This window comes from Diplotaxodon limnothrissa, linkage group LG7 (genome assembly GCF_057381915.1).
Source record: "Diplotaxodon limnothrissa isolate DT_005_m linkage group LG7, D_limnothrissa_male_GT1.1, whole genome shotgun sequence".
Classification (NCBI taxonomy): domain Eukaryota; kingdom Metazoa; phylum Chordata; class Actinopteri; order Cichliformes; family Cichlidae; genus Diplotaxodon; species Diplotaxodon limnothrissa.
In genome coordinates, this window is record NC_140602.1 from 17,670,409 (window position 1) to 17,689,076 (window position 18,668).

Here is an 18,668-nt window from a genome sequence, read left to right on the forward strand (position 1 = left end):
ATGAGATATCACTCTGCCTCATTTTATAGGTACATGAAGCCACGCAAGGCTGTTGGAGCAGGGGAGCTGCTCACTATGAACTATGATCGTGCAAATTTTGGTATCGATTTGATACCAAGTAAATACAGGAAGATTATTACTGATACTATTACTTTTAATCTATGAAGGGAGCTTATATAGGGAAGAGCAGGGTGCTGGGATTTATGACATGAATCATCATCCATTTGCAAATTTTGAAAAGATTTAAATCACTGTGGTTTTACTTTCCATAATAAAAAGTCAACACAATCAGCGTTTCATGGATTTTAACAATGACCTTTTTGGAGAGCTGGAATGTAAATATGCCTGTCTCTGACGGACTTTGTTTTTAAATATGTTATAGACTATAGATAAAATAGATATGACAGTCAAGCCAAAAAAGGTTCAGACATTTTTCTTTTTCCAAATGTTTTAATTAAAAAAAAAATATATAACACAATTCAATGATCTACATACTAAACTTGAGGGATAAAAATAAAGTACTGATTATTTCGCGCTAGCATCGATCCAATATCAATAACATTTACAATTTGAAACATCTAATAATTATCTGATATGACACCTTATATATTTTTGGACTACAGATGTCTTACAGTTAAATGATTACAACAGCCAAATAAATCAAATTAATAAGACCAAAGGATAACAAGTACTTTTTTTCTAAACGTGCACACACAGACAGCAAAATTGGCAGAGTGTGTTGGATCAGTGAGTGTCATCATAGACGATCTTTGCTGGCGTGCGCGTATACGTGGCTCCGGCTGACGTGGTTGCGTAATGAACCGCTACCTTTGCCTCCACTGCTGCTACTGCCGCTTGTAGCATCAACACTTTGGCTACGCTGCTTTCGTAAAGCTGCCAGTTTGAGTCGTTGCGACCTCTTGGTGATTGGACAGAGTCTTCAGCGGATACCAAAATGATTTCGCTCACGGATTCACAAAGTAAGAGCCGCTTCTGTTTCTATGCTGTTCTTTGTCTTTCTAGTGTTTCTGTGCGAAACCGGGTTTAGCTGAATGTACGAGGCCAGCAGCTCAAACATGATTGGCTGAGAGCAACGCTACGTCACCACGTGAAGTAGCTGTAAAGGGGAACTGTTTTTTTTTCTTTTTCACTTGTTTCTTGTTTTAAAAAAAAAAACGTATATCGAGCACGGCCGAAGTGTAAACCAACGAGGTTAGCGTATGTGCACGAGTCATTTAACTGCTTGGTTTTTTTGTTGTTGTTTTTTTACACTTGGCTGTGTGATGTCAGCACAGAAGTCCCACCTACCTGCTGTTCAAACCTTCTGTCTGCAAAGGGCAGCTAATAATAAGAAAGCTTGCTTAAAGCTGGCTAATCCAGAGTCCCACTGTAAGAAAAACAAGGCTTATTTTGGACTGGATCATGCAAAGCTGCCTTGTAATAAAATGTGAAGCTGGAAATGAATATGAATACCCCCCTTAATGAATAGTCATTCTGCATTTCTTTAATAAAATTGAAATCCATGTAAACCAAAGTAGATCATGCGACTTATTAATAACTTCTTTCTTTTTCTTGATGTCTGCAGAGATTGGGATGGGACTGACGGGGTTTGGTGTGTTTTTCCTCTTCTTTGGGATGATGCTGTTTTTTGATAAAGCTCTCCTTGCCATTGGAAATGTGAGTTGATGGTTTTTGGGTTCATTGATATATCAGAGTAGTACCTGTATTGTTGATTGCCATTTGGCTGTTGGTCCATATGATCACATTTGCTGATGTGAGTGGAAGTTGATCTTTTCTTTGCTGCTCTAGAGCAGGGCAGTAAAAAGGAAACAGATGTTAAAAATGAATGTTTATATCGGGTAAATTATTAGATTAAAAATTGCTGTGAGCACAGAACCTACCTAGTAATTATAACACAGTGTGAAAGTCTATCCTATATAACCTAAAAGATCTTGGACCCGTGACATGTTGTTTCCTGTGCAGATTCTATTTGTCTCCGGACTGTCGTTCGTCATCGGCCTCGAGCGTACCTTCAGGTTTTTCTTCCAGAGGCACAAACTAAAAGCCACCAGCTTCTTCCTGGGAGGAGTGTTGGTGGTTCTGCTTGGCTGGCCGATTGTTGGGGTTGTTCTGGAGATCTACGGTTTCTTCCTCTTATTCAGGTCAGCTCAGTCAGAAAGGGCTGAACTCCTTTTCCTCTTCTTCCTCGTTTGGCTGCTCCCTATTAGGGGTTGCCACGGTGGATCATCTACCCGAATCTCTCCCTATACCTAACGTCCTTTGTCACCTCAATCCCTCTGCATGTCCTCCTTCACTATATCCATGAACCTCTTCTGCCGTCTTCCCTCTTTCCTCCTGCCTGGCACCTCCATATTCAACACTGTCCACTATCTCTCCTCTGCACATGTCCAAAACAATTTCCAAGTCTCACTTTATTCTTGCACTCGTTAACAGGGGATTCTTCCCGGTGGCAGTCGGATTCATCAGACGAGTGCCTGTGCTCGGATCTTTGCTCAGCTTACCGGGGATCAGTGCGGTAAGTGTCACTCTCAGGCACTTTAACCTTAATAAGGGTCACTAATCACAAATATTGTTTAGCTTTATAAGGCTTTCAATGACATTTGTCTGCAGGACTAACAGTAAATAAACACTGTCTGAATTTGATGAAACTTTGTGGAGAGGAAGATTCCACTAATCTTTGATGCAGTAATAATAAAAGTTGGTCATGGTGGAGAAGGTGCTCTCTGAGTGCACCTGCAGTTTTCTTTTATGCAAGCCTCTCTGGTTGCAGTAAGAAGTCAGATTCTATAGAAGTGCATGAGAAAATGGCTTCTGGCTCTCCTGCTTAGGTTATGGTCTCAGTTGCTACTTTCAGGTTTCATTAAATACAACATGATGTCCACTGTGTACATGAGATTCCAGCTGTAGTTGAAATAGCAGGGTACGCCACCTACATTGTGGCCGAGTCACTCAGACTCATGGTCTGATCCGCACCTTGCATCTATTTAAGCTCAAGGCCTGGAAGCAGAATTTTGCTAATCAAAGGGTGTCACGGTGGCCTCCTCCATCTTTTAAATACAGTCTTTGGCAGACATGGAAAAATCTGGTATTTGCAGCCCGTTGTCTAAAAAGTCATGCAAGTATAATTATACGAATACTAAACTATCTTGTTTTATTTGTGCTAAACAAAATTCAGTTTACCACCATATATGACTAAAATACATCATTTAAAGTCTTGCATTTGAGAAGCTGGAACCAGGGATTTGTTTTCTTTATTCGTATTTGAATAATGTTAAGTGCAAAGAATTGATTATCAAAATATTTGGGGATTAGTTCTCTAAGCTAAACATGAACTTTTTCCATTAGATGATACAAATGGCATTTACGGCAAAAAGCAGCTGAAAGTTTTTAAAGAAGCTGATATTACTTTGTTGATCTATGTGGGCTTTAAAGATTTTTAGAGTGAAATGGCTCCAAAAGCTGAGGAAGGTTTTTTAGATGAGAGGGCTCTGGTCTTTCTCTCATCTAGTCTAATAACAGGGTCCCTGTTGTCCTGAGCACGACCTCATGGGATTCCCCGCTCAGTCTCGTGTCTTTGAAGCCTTTTGTAGCTTCTTGGAAACCGTCAGCGTCCAGGATCAGTTAATTCTGCCGTGGTTGCTAATATTTTACAGCTGTTTACCAATATAAAAACCTCACTGCATTATCAACATCATCATCCTTGCATGTTCTGCTTCATACATGTTATTTTAAATCATCCTTCGCATAACAACTCGTAAATAATTCTGCTCTTTTTCATGTTTTATTTCAGCTGGTGGACAAAATTGGTGAGAGCAACACGATGGTATAACAAAGAGGACAGTTTCAGCGTTTCTTACCGCCTCATGGTGACTGTATATTTTGACCATTGCCATTCCAGAGCTGTGAATCCAAACATTACTCTGCACAAAAGACACACGCATCTGTGGATGTCTGACTGACTGTACATTTAATTCTATTAGAGGGAAACTGTTTCTGACTGCTACTGGAAAACATTACCAAGAGATCTTTTTTTTAAGGCTGAAAGCAGTTTCTCTTTTATGTCATTCCACTCTGATATTTATGGACTGATAATCTGGGACCACTGGATTAACTCGGAGGACAGTGACAGCATCTGTGTGCCTGAACAGACACTGAGGGCCTTTTTTTTCCCTCCATGAAGAGTTAGTGGAATTTTATACTTTAAAAAAATGTGCAGTTGAGCTAAATGTGGCAGAAATGTAAAAACAGTTTATATTGTCCTGGATGGAGATGTTTAACTGTAACTTTTCTAAGCGCTTGAAATAAAGTGTGCATTTTATAAATTTTGTTTTGTAGCGTAAGTAATTTAGATGTCCCAGATCTTACCTGCGTTTTGGGTAATAACAGTATGATTTGCTAAAAGAAGCCCAGCTCCATCTTCTATTCAGGGACTCTACTAGAAGAGCTTTACATGGTTCACCCATACTGGGCCTTGGTGAAGCTCCTCTAATGCACATGTCCTCTGAAACAAGCTGTTTTACCCTTTAATGCACAGGTGTTCAACTTCAGTCCTCGATGGCCGGTGTCCTGAAACTTTTCCATGTGTCCCTCTGCAGCACACCTGAATAAAATCAGTAGGTCATTAGACTTTATAGAACTTGACTGATGCTGAGGTGGCAATTCATCCATTTGATTCATGTTACAGCAGCTCATGACTAAATTAACATGGTACAATAAAAGTACTTTTAAAAGTAGTTTTTTTTTCTTCCAAAAACTTATATTTACTTACATTTATTTAAACTTCAGTATGGTTAGGTGTTGCCACCTGAGCATGTAGTCAAGTCTTGCTAATGACCTACTAATTTTATTCAGGTTGTTGCAGCAGGGACATATTTAGAAGAAGGCGGTTGGAGACTGTATGATCGTGTGTAGTAAACTAATCTCATTGTCTTGGTTGCTTCAGAGGCAGGGACCAAGTCTGCAACCACTTGTAGTCAGTTGCTGGATTCAAAGGTGGCAACACAACAGCATTAAATGGATTCAGTCTGCTATCAGTGTACGATTGAATGTGCTCAAGTTGGCATCCACATGCAATCTGTTTGTGATAATACGGTGGTTATACTCAATAATATATATAAGATTTACTAGCATAAATTTACAAATTTGTTGCCATGTATATAAACAGAAGTCTAAACCATTTAGATTCAGAGTCCAGCTGAAAACTCATTGATTTGAAACAAATTCATCCAAAAACAGTGACGGTGTTGTTACAGGACAGGGATTTAACTATATAAGCAGCTGGAAACCAGTTGAGTCCTGTTACAGAGAGGCGTGTTGCAGATGAGTTGCGCTGATTGGCACAGACTGACTTGTTTAGATTGCAGTGTGTTGGCACTCTGCGTTTTTAATTGGTCGGCATTGTAAATATTCACCAATCTGCGTGAGAGTGATTGCAGTTAGTCCGAGTGGCCCGCAATTGTCTGCAGACAGGTTGCCTCCCAACAGGCGACCTGTGCGGTCACTTTGTGATTCAAAGTGGTCACTCACTGGTTGAGGGTGCTGTACGGTCAACTTCTGATGGAAAGGTTGGTCATCAAACTGGTGTTTACTCTGATGAGTCTTAAGCCAGCTTTATATGACAACGTCAACCACTGTGAAATGATAATACGTTCCCTTTAAGCATTCACATATCAGAGATTAGATTTATAATTCAAAACGAATTAACTGTTTATACACAGTGTGTACAGGTCATAAACACAGAGATTTATGTATGTGTGAAATTTCTAAAACAGTTGAAACAAAAATAACAAATAAATTCAAGGTCCTCATGTCATCCAATGTCCTTCATGCTTTCAGCTGATCCAGGCTTCTGCTCCTCATGTCGAACCCACATTCTCAAACTTTGATACAAATCCATCATCTTCAAGCAAATGCACTGCATTCATAATAAAAGTGGAAGAAAAACTAATGATGGGTTACTTAAATATTTTTGCTAGAGCCCTTGGTAGAACAAACACATTTAATTTAACTACACTTATATTTGCCTTTGAAATAAACACATTAATTGCCATGTTGTGATAGTAAAGGCCTAAATGTCTCTTAGAAAATGTTTGAGAGGTTAAAATGTATTAGTATGTGTATATTTTTAGCTCACCTGGCTGAAGGACCAATGCACTTAAGCCACGGCAAGACTTAAGTTCATCCATAGTTCACATTAATACAGTGCTGGTCTTATTTTAGCAAAGACCACCATTCACTTTAGTTTTATTACATAGCTGCAGTTCAAAACAACAGTTGCCCCAAGGCTTTATATTAAAGAGACAAAGACCCTGCAATATTACCAAGACACTTGAACAATCATATGACTCCGCCCCCTATGAGCAAGTAGTGCTCCTCACAATGATGACCGCAATTTGGGAGAAGACCTACTGAAGTCATGGACAAATCAGTTGTAGCCAATAAAATAGATTTGCAGATTACACAGGGCCCTTGAAGGACTAGAATTGTCTTATTCTGGCATCTGCACCTGCCACCTCATCACTGCTCACCGCATCAACTTCATTCATAAAATCTCACCGGCGTTGTCGTCCTGCAGTGACCCTGTGAAAATACTCTGCTGCTTGCAAGACTTAAAAGTTTGAGTGTCTCTCATGCGTCTGCGATTAATGTGCAGCGACATCTTTAACAGCACCGTCAGCTGAAGAAGTAGGTGTGAAGTGATTAAGACACCTGTCAGCGTCATCAGTTGTTTTTTTTCTTACAAACGATGTGACTGCACTGACAGGGAAACATTAAACATTTAAACCAGCTGCAACCTGCAGGAGAGCACAACGCTTAAAGTAAAAGGTAAGATATCCCTCTTCTTAGTTATATATAATATTTTAATTTTCTTAAATGTGAAAAAATTAAGTAAATTAAACTTTTACTTTCTAAGTCTACCTTTTACTATTTATGAGCAAAATAAAATTTGTTTATAACACAATACAGCATAATAAATCATAAAGCTAATAAAGCACAGACAGAAAACATGTAACTATTGTCATTCAGTAGTAGTTAGTATAGTGAGGTGTTAGTACAATACAACAGCTCACAATTGTGTGTACAGGAGAAGTTTACTTGCTAAAAATACACGGGCAATTTCTTAAACCTGCTTACAGAGATTTATTATAGTGTGTTTACATTAGTAACATGTAACAAAGTCAGAATGCTATAAATTGAAGTAAAATAAAACACTATTAATGAAAATATGCTACAAATACTGTTATTATAAATACATTTTAACTGTATAATGTACACAAACCGCAACTTACTGGTGTCCAACTGTAAATTTACTTGAAGGTAGTGGCTGTAATTTAATTTAAAGTACATTTACTGTAATAAAAATGACAGAAAATGTAATTTACTGTAAAGTTACTGCAAACATTTTACTGTAAATTACTGGCATCTAGATGCTGATGAGGTGCTTTAAAATTTGTTTACAGTGAGTTTACATCTAAACACAGAGAAATAGATGTGTGCTGGATGACTGTAATTAAACGTATACTTCTCAGAAAAACATTTTCCCCCCTCTTGTTCTGTTGCAGAGTTCAACAATGTCTCTACTAGTCACGCTGCTTTTGCTGTCGCTGATTTCTCAGTGTTGGACTGCTCCACAGGTTAGTCGGTATTTTTCTTTTGTCATGTTTAACCCTGATCAGCCTGAGCTGGAACAGAATTTTCTTTTCCCTTTTCAGAGGAGAAACTGGACTTCTCAGGCGATCCTATACCTGAAAGGAGCACGTAAGAACGCACTGACGGCAGCAAACAGTCACCCAGATTTTAGACGTCTATCAGATCGAAACAATATAGTGTGCTGATCTTTTACAGAGGGACGCCGCTCATTTTTGGAGCGTGCCAGAAGAGAGGAAGAAAGCACTTTTCACTCAGGTGTGTGAATACATGATGCAGCTCGAGTAGTGTGATCAGATAAACAAGTAAATATTCTGTGTAAGCTGACTAGTATTGTATTTGGCTCTTAGGAGCCTGTATTCATTTGTAAGAAATCATCCTTTGGAATAAGTTTGTACTTAATATTGTGGTAACTTTTTGTTTTAGTTTGTTTTTACTCACATTTATTGTATTTGTTAGTTTTTTAATGATTTACTTGATTTTATTCATTTTATTGATCTTGTTTGTTTTACACTAACTTGTAAAGCACTATGGTCGAGCTTGTTTGTTTTAAATGTACTCTAGAAATAAGGCTGATATTGTGATTTTGAACTGGTTACATTTTCTGAAACATTTACTAATGTTTCAGAAATCAGTCATTAATGAGAGCTTCTTCTTCTTCTTTTTAATCCTAGGCAGTTTTAAGAGTTTGTTAAATTTTTTAGTTTGCAGGTATTTTATTTCCATCAGAGTAAAAACTCCATGAATAAATTATTTTGCTATCATGTTTGAAGTGATGGCTTATTACCAGAGTTAGAAATCATAATAAATATTACATTTTGTTATGTTTACTTATTAATTTTGTGTTCCTTGTTTTAACCCTTTAAAGCCTGAACAATGAAATAATTACCAGAAAATTAATTTTTTTTAAAAAAACAAAGTGTATTGTGGAATTTTAGATTTTAGACAATCCCCACTGATGATGTAGAAGTCTCAAAAACTGTATGTGTCAAATATGATACACGAGGCGTTAAGAGGGTGAAGTGCCACATATGTGATTTCATCAGCCTGATCCTGGGTGTTTATTTCCGAGGGTTTCATACGGAAGATAAAAAAGAGGAAATCTTAGTCTCCTCTTCACACAGCTATATTTGTATTTTGTTGGTTGCACAGTTTTTTGTTTCTTTTCCAAATACTGCCATTTCTGCTCCGATTCTCTGCAGGGACTCACAAGCAGAACAGCGATGGCCGAGGCTCTTCTTTGCTTTTATCCATTTTACTGGAACTCCTACAGCGAGCTGTAGAAGAAGGTAAAACCTTGGAATTCATCACCACCAACACCCTGACTTACCAGATCCTCCTGAACTGCTTTAAGATTATTTATGGCTCTTTTTTTTAATCCTCAGATGCAGGCAATCCAGATAATCACCTGGACTATCAGGAGGTGAATAGAACCCACTTGTGAACATTCATCAGAGCCCAGTTCTATGTTTTTCTGTTTCTTATGTTGCTTGTTACATTTTATTGTTATTGTTGATGTTTGTCTGCGTGTCGCAAATTTGACTTAACTTATAATAAAATGCGCAAAATAAATGAAAATGTCCGTCTGCAAGATGTTAGAGTCTGATTTATGCGCGAGTTTATCTCTTCATTTGACTGTCATCATGTGCAGTTTGGTGGTGTGACGCATGGATGGATTTCCATTTACACTCATCCTTGTCAACTTATTAAAACAATTACGCCAGTCACTCATTCACACCATGAAGTGATTAACACCAGGATGACAAACTATCAGTCACTCATCATCGCGCCGTCTTCACAGCGGTCACTGAGAGAGCCGTGTCGGAGGTAGACGATCGGGATCAGAAAGAGTTCATCGACTAATACATTCCAGTAAAATCACCATGAGCTTCCAGCAGGGTTTTAGGATTTATTTTATTGAACCATGTTGTTAGATCATAGGCCACATGTAACACTCTGCTCTTCACTTTCAGCAAAAGAGAAAGCCCATGTTCACAGATTTCTATCACGCTACATAAATAGCCAACACTGAAGAACTGAAACACTGCACTTATTGCTTTAGTCCCTGCTTCTTTTATTAGTTGCCAAAGCAACATGACACGTGGTCCCACAGTGCAACACAGCAAAGGACAAATGAGTCAGAGCATCTCACTCATTATTGGGGTCACCTTTTGGTCTCCAGCGAGCAGAAGTGCACAAACTGACCCCTACGGCTAAATCTGGCTGGATGAAACCCCTCCAAAAATCTGGGAATCTACATAGTGCAGTAGGCTGAAGGTGCAGAGGGGCAAAGCTTTCTGGTGTGACCGTGGAGTGATGCTGAAGGTCATGAGTAGTCAGGAAGGTGTAGCTATTAGCTCCCCCTGCGGGCAGGTTAGACATCCTGCAAGTCCTTCTGGATGTCCCAGAGTGTGTTAGCGCTGGCCTGCAGCTGGGCCACCTCTTCATCTGTCAGGGTCATGTTGATCACGCTAGCCACACCCCCGCTGTTCAGCACGCAGGGCAGACTCAGATAGACCTCGTCACTGATCCCGTACATGCCCTGTTAATGACAAAGCACACTGTCTTTATGTGGAAGGGCTTAGCGTCATAACAAAGACTTGCTATAGAGGTCTAAAGAGGGGAACTATAGGGAAAGCAATTGTTTTTTAAATATTAAAATATGACATTACTGTGTATAGAACAGGGGTGTCGAACTCCAGGCCTCGAGGGCTGGTGTCCTGCAGGTTTTAGATATCACCCTGGGTCAACACACCTGAATCACATGATTAGTTCATTACCAGGTCTCTGGAGAACTTCAAGACATGTTGAGTAGGTCATTTGGCATTTAAATCAGCTGTGTTGGCTCAAGGACCCATCTAAAACCTGCAGGACACCAGCCCTCGAGGCCTGCAGTTCGACACCGCTGATCTAGTGCATCTACACATCATGAAATATATTACATATGTACTCGCACAAGCTCAAAGGGGGTGGAGTTGAAATCTGAACACCCAACGTGGAGCTTGAGCCCACGACCCTGAGATCAACAGTCTTATGCTCTAGCCCAGGGGTGGGGAACTCTGGGCCTCAAGGACCGGTGTCCTGCATGTTTTAGACGTGTCCGTGATCCAACACAGCTGATTTAAATGGTTAAATTACCTCCTCAACATGTCCGGTAATGAGGCCTAGTAATGAACTTATCATTTGATTCATGTGTGTTGACCCAGGGTGATATCTAAAACCTGCAGGACACAGGCCCTTGAGGCCTGGAGTTCCCCACCCTTGCTCTGGTGACTGAGGTTGCCGGGCTTCAACTCTAGAGAACGTGTCGACTGAACCTGCAAATGTTCTGCGTTTTTCCTTGAAACTTGCCTTTTGGAATATATAATGATTATCCAAACAGATGATTACATCTGATGATTCTTTTTTGGCTTAGTGTTTCACTCTTACTATCAGAAAAGTGGCTTGGGAAAAAAAGAGCTTTATTTAACACAACTGGTAATTACACTCACACTTTATACATTTTGGATTCAAAATTCTAGTTAAAGTTATATTTTAAAGAATACTGGGAAATTCTTTAACGAGTACATGAACATGAGCGTCTGTTACCTCCACCATGGTGGAGACGGGATGAATCCTGTTCATGTTCCTTATGAGACTCTCTGTCAGGTCGGCTACGCTGAGACCGATGGCCCAGTTGGTGTAGCCTTTCAGTTTGATCACCTCATAGGCACTAAGAGATGTAAAACAAACAAACAAACAAAAACATGTCTAAAGTGTCTAAAATCATGAAAATTCACCGAGATTGATTAAGACAGCGACAGGTAACAGCTAAGGTAGCAATAGGTGATACGTCTGTGTCGTGTCTAAACGGTCAGCCATTGTATTGTGACGTGGTGTTGACTCGGTAAAGATGAGATCTACACTCATCTACACAATATTTTAAACTCGCTGATGTTGATCCAGCATGAAAGAAATAGAGACTTTTAGCCTGAAGAATTTCAGAATTGAAGAGAAAGTTTGCAGATGAGCTTCCATGTTGGCCTTAGTTTGAAATCTGACCCATGTCAGGGTTTCCGACCAATAAGGTGCAGCTCTTTGCTGACAGTGCACATGTCCAGCATTGACTGTGACTGTGTTATCAACTTGCCCATCAGTGAACAGAGATATCGGCTCACCACTAGCAGGTGAGTTTAAAAAGATCATACTTTAAAATATTGCATCCATAAACTAGATTTAAGCGACCTCCAGCCTACCTGTCCACCACCTTCTTGTGAGTCTCTTTCCAGTTCTCGTCGTCGCTGTCAGTGCCGATATCAGGGTTTAACGTCTGCAGGCTGACTCCAGCCACGTTTGTTCCACTCCACACAGGCACTGTAACACATCTGGAAACCATCAACCTTCATGCACGTACACACCATACACAGTTATTGCCTACAGCATCCTCACCACTTGTGTCTCCATGCTCTCCCAGGATCCATCCGTTGAAGCTGCTCGGGTGGATTCCCAGTTTGTCAGCCATCAGGAAACGGAAGCGTGCCGAGTCCAAGTTGGTGCCGCTGCCGATGACACGGTGCTTTGGAAGCCCGCTCAGTTTCCAGGTCACATAAGTCAGTATATCGACTGTCAGAGAGAGGGAGAGATTTATAGTGTTAAAAGGTGAATACTGCAAGATTTCATGTCTGAGGACGTAAATAAAGAAGAGCTATGTGGTTGGCTGAACCTGGATTGGAAACAACAATGATGACGCAGTCAGGGCTGTATCTGACAATCTGGGGGACGATGTGCTTAAAGATGTTGACGTTTCTCTGAACGAGGTTCAGCCTGCTCTCCCCCTCCTGCTGACGGACTCCAGCGGTCACCACGACGATGCGGGAGTTAGCTGTAACCGAATAGTCTGAAATACAAATTTTAAAAAACAGATCAGTTTGGGTTCACATTCTCCTTCAAACCTTTGCAAAGGTGGGAAATTAAATTTAAACAGCTCCATAGTGAGCTGCACCCTGTAAATACTTTTTAAAGAGTTTTAATTAAAACTAAGGCTGCTTTATGAGATTGAGCTCCTGTGTGTTTGCATGTGTGTGTGTATGTGTGTTTGTCTGCGATATGAACTCGCCTTTATCTGCAACTATTTTGGGGGTTTTGAGGAAGAGGCTGCCATGCTGCAGGTCCATCATCTCTCCTTTCAGCTTATCCTCCACCACATCCACCAGCGCCAGCTCATCAGCCAGCTCCTGCACATATCAGACAAGGTCAAACCGATCCATAGTACAGTTTGCTTGTTGCCATTAGAACTAGTTGAAAAAAAGAACATAATAGAGAGCTTCAAGTGAGTCTGTTTTAAGCCTAATGGCTTAAATAATTGTTTTATGATGTATGATTCAGTCCAACGGTGAAACGGGTTATCTAATTTAAGTGAATGAAAATAAAACCTGAACAGCTTTAGGAGAACTCCACTGTAATTCTTCCTTTTTGATTACAAATACATGTTTCCTTGTTAACAAGTGCAGTAAAGGGATAACGGTCAGATCAGACACCAAGAGATCAGTAATCTCGTGGCAATCTTGGAAGAGCCTGAGTATGATCCCATCTCGTGACCCCAGCAGGCAGCGTGGTAATCTGAGAGGCAGAACCAGTGAGACTCTTACCCTGAGTAGGATGCTGAGAGTGCAGGCCATGCCAACCTGGCCCACACCCACCACTGTAACTTTATTCCTCGGAGGCTCAGGTGGACCACTGAACAGCGGTGTGATCAGTTTCTGCAGGACTGAAGCCATTTTCAGTGCTGAGAAGTGTAAATGAAAGAAGAAAGGGATGAGCGTTTAGGGTCAGGTGAAGCAGCAAAGCATTTTACACAGACACGACAGTAGCCAATGGTCCTGCGTGCAGCCTCGCATGCACACAACTCATAAATAAGTCAGAGTGCAGAGGGATTTCTAACGCAAGCCTGACATACAGTGGCATAGAAGAAAACCACTTCTCAGACACTTCGATCATTTACAGCAGTTTTCTCTTTTTTGAAATGGAACTGAAGGCAAAGGAAGGAGGGCAGGAAAAAGAAAAGGCTTCAAGGACAACTAGAGAGTGCATTATTTCCCTTTCTAGCAGGTATGAAGAAGGCGATCTGCTCTCAGACAGAAACGTATTAGGTCCTGTCTCACGCGTTCTCTATTTGCAGAGAGTTCACCTTGAAATGACATATGGCCAGACACAAAAACACCAGCAATACTTGCATTGTCCGATGAAGCTCCGAGCTGCAAGGTATAAATACCACCATGTAATCAGCATGGCCACCTGGATGGATGACTAAGTCGTGTTCCTACAGAGCTCTGTCCCCCCTCCTGCATCCACAACACCTCCCTGAGTCACAGTTTTTGCAATGCAGTCGGTCCAGGCAAGTATCCGCTCAGCTGCAGCAGTCCCACAGAGCTCATGTGACTCAGGGTTAGATGGAGGAGCTGTCAGCTGCACAGAGCTCCGCTCCTCACCTCCCTCCCTCCTTCCCAAATGAGGAGGACGTAGCAGTATAATCGGATGCCAAACTTGACTGACTGACTGCAGACTGTTAAAGGAGTTACTGTAATCCCTTAACGCTGCTTCCATCTGCTACACCTCACCTCTAATGGGAGGTCTCAAAAGAACAGCTGATTTCTATTTAAAAGGCTTGATAATTTATTCTAAATGAATGAAGGGACCTGCTTTATGTCTCTCTAAGCACAGTTTAAAACACTGGCCTGTAATGAATCTGAAATGATGCTGTTGTTAAACAACCATCAGATACGTTTAGAAATAATTAGATTAAAACCATGCACTGCAAATTGCAAATAATGTAAAGCAAGGGGCACTTATGCTTGAAGAGACAGACATTAACATCCCTGTGCGTCTCTAATAGCAGGCATGAATGCTGAATATGCTGCTATTGAAAGTGCAATGCTGAAACGATCCATTCATTATCCAAGACCGAAGCTGGATTACCAGCTGACAGCACCATGCACTCCAGTCATGTAAATGTGAGCGGTTAATGAGATGGCTTAGCATCCAAGGTCATTGGGGAGGGAAGGAGGGAGGGAGGGTGACAGCAGTTTTCATAACTCTCAGTCAACTGCAGTAGAAGCATGGTTGGTACTCCAACACAGTGAGGTAGTCGGCTGCGACGTCTGAAAAAAGTTACATCTGCCTTGAACTTGAACCTAAACAGCCACTGCGGGGGAGGATGAGATATAATGAATACATGATGACAAAACAAAGCAACAGGAAAGCCTAAAGCCCCAAACTCAGCTATAAAATTAATGTAATGCAGAATTTTAACTTCTAGCTAATTGCCCTGCTTATACATAAACTTTTCATTTGTGGTTGTGAAAACAAATCCCTTAAAAAAAAAAATACTCTGACTGCCACTGTAAACACAAGCAGACCCTACGTATATGTAAACTTAAATGTGACTCACAGTTCTGCACACACTGAAATGGACCACCCTAAAGTGAGAATGAAGAGAGGACTGATGCAAGCAAAACAAAGCCAAAGGCATTCAGGTGTCACAAACTGCTACACATATTTCAACAACAGAAAGATAAAATTATACTATCTACACAACACGGAAATACCGCAGTTCACCTGTTTTGTTGAGCGTCCAGGTATAACTCCTTGGGCTACAGTGAGACTCTCCTCTGTTGTGCTGTACGGTGTGGCTACTCTTCTTCCTGTTGTGCTGTCAGCCTGCAGTCTGCCGGATTTAATGGGCTAAGCCTCTCCGTCCCCTGCAAAGACTCAATTTGGCACTCCATCGGCCACCACAGTCAGCTGGTACATCATTCACTGACACTTCATGCAAAATAACAAAACATGACTACGTATTCCAAAAACATAAACCAAAAATAGAGCTGTTATTGTTGCGGACATTATTGTCACATTTACTTTACATATTCAGTCGGTGAATGAATGCCACATGCCGGTGACTCCAGCAGATTTGGTCTTGTGGCGTTTGTCCTTCTAGCCGGTCTTGGGTTGGAATTAGCAAAGTTAATAATTAACAAACAAAAAGCCCTGCGTTTTAGTGTCAGTACAACACTCACGCACTCTGATGGGCCTGCCTTTTACCTCACTATGTAAATATACTTAATATAAATTAGGTAATTTTGCCTTTATTTCCTGACTTTCAATTATCTTTAAAAAAACAAACAAACAAACAAACAAACTTATTTCAGCTTGTATTTTTCTTTAAACTGTTCCAAGAAATAGATGTGTGATTCAGCTGCAGGTGTGGACTGACCGAGCATTTGGACGCTGAGTCCTTTTTTACACGCTGCTGGATCTGAGTGTCATGAGGACACTTTGTCAAACACAAGCACACACACCAGTAAACCAGCAGGGGGATACAGTCTCATGCAGAAAAGATTCATAAAACACTGTGTGCAGTTCATGAGGGAAGGCATGAAATGCAGCAAAGTGCAAACGCATTCTTTCATCGCCTTTAAAAAGCCACCAGTGCACGTGCTGTCCTGGAGGCAGCAGTCCAAGCAGAGGTTCCCTGGACCTCCCTCTCTCCAGCCACTTCCTACATATCTTCTGGGGGAATATTGGGAGGTACCTAAACCAGCTGAGATGCATAATCTCTCCAGCTTGTCTTGGGTCTTCACCCAGTACCACGTGCATGAAACACCTTACCTATGAGGCTTTCTGTAGGCATCTTAGTGAGGCCCCTGAACTCAACTCCATGACCTACTACTCTATTGTCATGGAGGTGTCTGTGTGACTGAGTGATCTTGTCCTGGACAATTTGCTGCTTGTAGCGTCTCTTAAGGCAAATTGGTCCTGGATGAGGGGCCTGACTAAGACCTTGACTTATAGACCAATGGTGCAGGTTACCTTACCCTGGGTAGGGTTACTGGGGCCATCCTGGAGCCTGGTCTGGAAGAGGCCCGCTGTCAAACAAATTAAAGCTAGCTTCTGAGAGCAATGAACACCATTTTTACTTCAGAGATTGTAATTGTCTCCATGAGTTTACAGTGATGACAACAGAAGCTACCATATCTGATTTCTTATTTAATATCACAACAAATGTTCAATAAATGAAAAGCTATGGCGTTCAAAAAAGAAAAACAAAACATGCATAAAACACTTATTGGTCTCAAAGGATTCACAGACAGAAGAAAAAAAAATAATCTAGCAACAACCAAGTTTATTTTATGATACACTGCCTACATTATCATAAATAAACAGATTCAGAATCCTTACCCACATAACCCCTGCCGTTTCTGTCCGTTGTGGGAGAGCTGCCTGATGATCAAATCACTTGAGTTAACTCAGCAAGGTTCAGATTAAGATACAGTATTACTTGCATGTATTGCTTTACAATATGCTATAAAAAGTTGAACACGCCACTTTAGAAAAATATCAAAATAGAAACAATCCCCGCCACCGAGAAATCTTCCAACATCCCCTCGAGTAAATGCATCCTTGCTTGTTACTCCAAGCGGATAAACGACCCCATTCGGAGAAACCTGGAGCGTCTTTACAATTTTGCCCAGGCGGAACTTGTGACAAAAATAAAATGAGGGTAACTGTTTGGAGAAAAAAAAAAAAGAGGAGAGGAAAAATTAAAAATAAAAAAATAAAAGGATTTACTTTCCTCCTCTTGGAAACACCTGCAGCCTGTGAGGTGGGCTATGTGGGTGCACGCTAAACAGCCAGCCCTGCATAAAGGACCGAAGGATCAGAAATCTTATAAAAACAGGACAAAAGAAAAAGCACAACAGAGCACTACAACTCAACGCGTAGAAACTCACATGAACTGGACTGGCAGGGATGGACGAAACCAGTAACCTGTGATCGCTGAATTCTTTATTTTCCTCATAATTTTCTGTTTGCAAGTCTTAAACGAAAATGTCGATGCAAGAGGCAGAAAGCAGAGTAAACTTTATAACCTCAACCTGCCAAGTGTAAAAATCGCTACAATACACAAAGCTGAGAATTAAAATTTAAGCCATGATCACAAATCCCGTTATGAGAGATCTTAGCAGTGATCAGCTATTTAAAAAAAGATTTAAAAAAAAAAAAAAAGAGCTTCTAATTCATGCTTGAACGTGGGCCGATTTTCCTCATGCAGTGATGTGACCTGATTACACCACGCCTCCTCCCAACACAGACCACATGAAAAACGTTTGAGCTGAATCAACCTGAGCACCATAGAAATAAATCAAATATTCTACTTAACACTATAGCTGGAGAGAAAATGTTGAAATTGATACCAATGACGCACTGATTGTGAAAATTTGGCCTGACAGCGATGCTTACAGTGACAGTACGGCCTAAAGCTAATGCTGGCTTTTATTTATCTTGTTTTTATATTCCTCTTTTGTGGCAGGGAAACACATAAATCATCATCATATTAACTAAATATCATTTTATCAAACCATCTGTGAACATTTAGCACAAAACAGATGACACACAACAAATAACCCCCTCCCCCAATGCCAATGAAATGTCATCATATTTGCCAATAAGCTGATCAGTTAACAAGGCCAGTAACAACCAACACCATTCGATACATGAGTGCGTCCCTATTTGATAAAGAAACACGGGTGTAGACATTCTGGTGTTAGTATAAGCGCTGCTCTGTGCTTGGGGATAAAAAGAAAAAAGAAAATTATATATATGTAGATGTACGGGAGGGCACTAAGTGCTAATAGTGTCCAGGCACTTCACCGTCAGAAAACACCTGGCACACGGCGTCGGAAAAAAAAAAAACTACAGTATGACCTTTAAAAACTACAACCATGCACGGATAAAAATGGCCTCTCCGTTCTGCACTCATTTCTACATATGAGGGTTATAATACACACAAAGACACAAACAATTCACAGATTAAAATCAACATTAAAATTAGTCTCTTCTGACTGCCACAAACAGTGTTATCCAGAAGCTACTGTTTGAATATACCTCCCTCTTGTGGCAGGAGGAAAGTCAGAGTCCAGAGAGGACAATTTTTAATCGTTCCAATTAAATCTGTCCACACATGGAGG

At 40.7% G+C, this 18,668-nt stretch overlaps 3 protein-coding genes across 3 annotated transcripts; 2 read left to right on the forward strand and 1 right to left on the reverse strand.

Annotated features, from left to right (window-relative positions):
• Positions 1–854: 854 nt before the first annotated feature.
• Positions 855–4,225, forward strand: golt1bb (golgi transport 1Bb). The gene is made up of 5 exons (XM_085357596.1): positions 855–980; positions 1,586–1,677; positions 1,984–2,162; positions 2,455–2,536; positions 3,812–4,225. Exons 1-5 carry the CDS (start codon positions 956–958, stop codon positions 3,848–3,850), a joined length of 417 nt encoding a protein of 138 aa, XP_085213722.1. The 5' UTR covers positions 855–955; the 3' UTR covers positions 3,851–4,225.
• A 3,367-nt stretch (positions 4,226–7,592) lies between these two features.
• Positions 7,593–9,112, forward strand: LOC146628126 (spexin prohormone 1-like). Its single transcript, XM_085357597.1, has 5 exons — positions 7,593–7,655; positions 7,734–7,779; positions 7,867–7,926; positions 8,871–8,957; positions 9,054–9,112. The coding sequence occupies exons 1-5, from the start codon at positions 7,593–7,595 to the stop codon at positions 9,110–9,112; spliced, it is 315 nt and encodes a 104-aa protein (XP_085213723.1).
• Positions 9,113–10,042: 930 nt separating this feature from the next.
• On the reverse strand, positions 10,043–13,935 carry ldhbb (lactate dehydrogenase Bb). Its single transcript, XM_085357598.1, has 8 exons — positions 13,881–13,935; positions 13,296–13,432; positions 12,764–12,881; positions 12,371–12,544; positions 12,097–12,270; positions 11,904–12,021; positions 11,257–11,380; positions 10,043–10,210 (listed from the first exon to the last, which is right to left on the reverse strand). The coding sequence occupies exons 1-8, from the start codon at positions 13,933–13,935 to the stop codon at positions 10,043–10,045; spliced, it is 1,068 nt and encodes a 355-aa protein (XP_085213724.1).
• Between the last annotated feature and the right edge of the window lie 4,733 nt (positions 13,936–18,668).